This window comes from Trachymyrmex septentrionalis, unplaced genomic scaffold (genome assembly GCF_001594115.1).
Source record: "Trachymyrmex septentrionalis isolate Tsep2-gDNA-1 unplaced genomic scaffold, Tsep1.0 scaffold186, whole genome shotgun sequence".
Taxonomy (NCBI): Eukaryota; Metazoa; Arthropoda; class Insecta; order Hymenoptera; family Formicidae; genus Trachymyrmex; species Trachymyrmex septentrionalis.
The window spans coordinates 24480-26637 of record NW_017305029.1 but is presented as its reverse complement, the minus strand read 5'-3'; the positions used below and the strand labels follow the sequence as shown (position 1 = coordinate 26637).

The following is a 2158-nucleotide window of genomic DNA, read 5'->3' as shown; positions in this document are numbered from 1 at the left end:
ATGTATTTTTTTTTTAATAGTAAAAAAATTTTTTTAAAGAGATATTTTGTTTAAGAAAATCTATATATATAATGTTAAGTTTTTAAATATTAAAAAAATTGTTTTAAGGCTGGTTTTATATTGTTTTTCAGAAAAGTACAATATCATTTCTTTCAATATCCACAAATAACACGGTCTATAATATATTAAGGTATTAGGTCAAATTCGCCCGGCCTACCGGCGAAAATGTTCTTCGTCACTAGAACGTTCACTCTCTGGGTGATCTTATTTCGCGCGCTTGTATTTGGCCGGGCGAATTTGGCTATTTTCATGAATTAATATCTGGTTAATCATTGCGAAAATTGCAAAATGGTAGAGGACTTTTCGACTCAGTTTAGTCCGTTCTATCTACATGACAGCGTTTTGCCAAAAATTGCAGGACATTACACTCTGTATACATATATAACATCATACATATTTGCAAAAACATATATGCATTCTTGAATACGGACAGTTAGTTATTTATAATGCCCACGTGTTTGAGACAGTCCTACTTTAAACCGAAAACTCAATTACGATAATAGTACGTGTAATAATTCTGTGGATTGCTTTTTGAAAAATCATCATTAATAAATTAAGTAGATATAATGATGAAAATAAATCAATTAATTTTTTATTCCATTTCGTAGTGTTATAAGTAAAGAAAAAATCATTTCGATGATTATACTTGTTCCAAGTATAATTATTTACGAGCGCTCGATCGACTCACATCGGTCAGGAAATCGGTATCCTAGCGCTGAGATGTCGTCTCCGTTGGTACGAGAACCGTCAGAGTTTTAACTCCCCGGCAAACTGTTTTATTTGAAACGTCGAAAGGGTCGCTATTTTGAGGCGACTCGCACTAAATATGGTCAGATAGACGCTATACCCGGGGCAGGATACTTCGACTTGGACAACCTGCGGTTTGTTGGTGGGGGAGATCCGCAGAAGTTACTTAGACAAGTTCGGCTCTTTGATTCGGACAGTTGGTACATCGTGACCATCTCGTATTGTCCATCTCTTAGAAATCGACCTATAGACAATGGTAAGTACGCAACGAGAAATGTGCCTTGTCAATGGACTGTTGTCGCCGTCTATGGACTGTTTGAGAATCGCGCAATGATCTACCGAATCGAAAGGAATACGAAGGACCAAGTTTATATCTATGTGATCGATATGCAGAAATTCATCAAACTGCAAATATAAGTGCATTCAACAAAGATGGATTACGCGCTGAACCGCTTACCGGGACCGATATATGCTGAGTGAGCTGAATATTAGCTGCCATTGACATTATATATTTGTGAACAATAAAGTGCAGCATCAGTGATCTTCATCAGATTTTTTAGCAAGCCGCTCGAAATTCTGATATTGCTAGTTCCATCATGAACTGTAAATGAATATGCAAAATCATCGCTTCTTTGAAACTTTAAAATTAAATATATTTACACACATAACAAATAAGTGTATACTTTCACATATACCATAACTCTATAGTAATCAGTCACTGTGGAATTGTAAATACATACAATATCATTTTCTCGTTCACAATTGAAGTGTCTTTCCTCTTTAATATACACGACAGATTTAAAATTAGATAAAAATGAAAATAAACACATTACACATATGAAACTTTTATAAAAAAAAATAATAAAAAATGAAACTTTTATTTCATATAAAAGATATTTATTTTGCTAGTAAAAGTAAAATATGTATATTCCCGATGCTAATACAATTTCATTTTTCTAATTATGACAGTAAAAATAATTATATAAGAATGGTAATACGAGAGGTAGTGCGATAACTGAATGCTCACTCTATATACGTCTTGGCAGCTTCACAATATGATTCTATTCTTAGCACCGGCAGCGCCCCATAAATTTTCTCATGCGATAATTGGACTAGGCTTCTCAATTTCATTTACAGAATCCAACAAACATAGTTACGCATATATTAACAAAATAACTTTTTTAATTCAATTTATTCCTTTATTTTAAATAAAGAAATCACATAAACTTTTTTGTTTGTTCTCTGAATCTGTTTTTTAAGATAACAAATAAAAACAATTTATATTTTAAAATATATTTCTAATCCATTATAATAATCAAATATAATAATATTTTTTAATTAAATTTCTTTT

At 31.9% G+C, this 2158-nt stretch overlaps 1 protein-coding gene across 1 annotated transcript in view; it reads left to right on the top strand.

Moving 5' to 3' along the window:
• Positions 1 to 964: 964 nt before the first annotated feature.
• LOC108746686 (myosin regulatory light chain 2) overlaps positions 965 to 2158 on the top strand; it is a 6335-nt gene continuing 5141 nt past the window's right edge. The window contains exon 1 of the mRNA XM_018483603.1: positions 965 to 1063. Within this exon, the coding sequence (XP_018339105.1) occupies positions 1061 to 1063 (3 nt within the window). The 5' untranslated portion in view covers positions 965 to 1060. The remainder of the gene's footprint in view (positions 1064 to 2158) is intronic.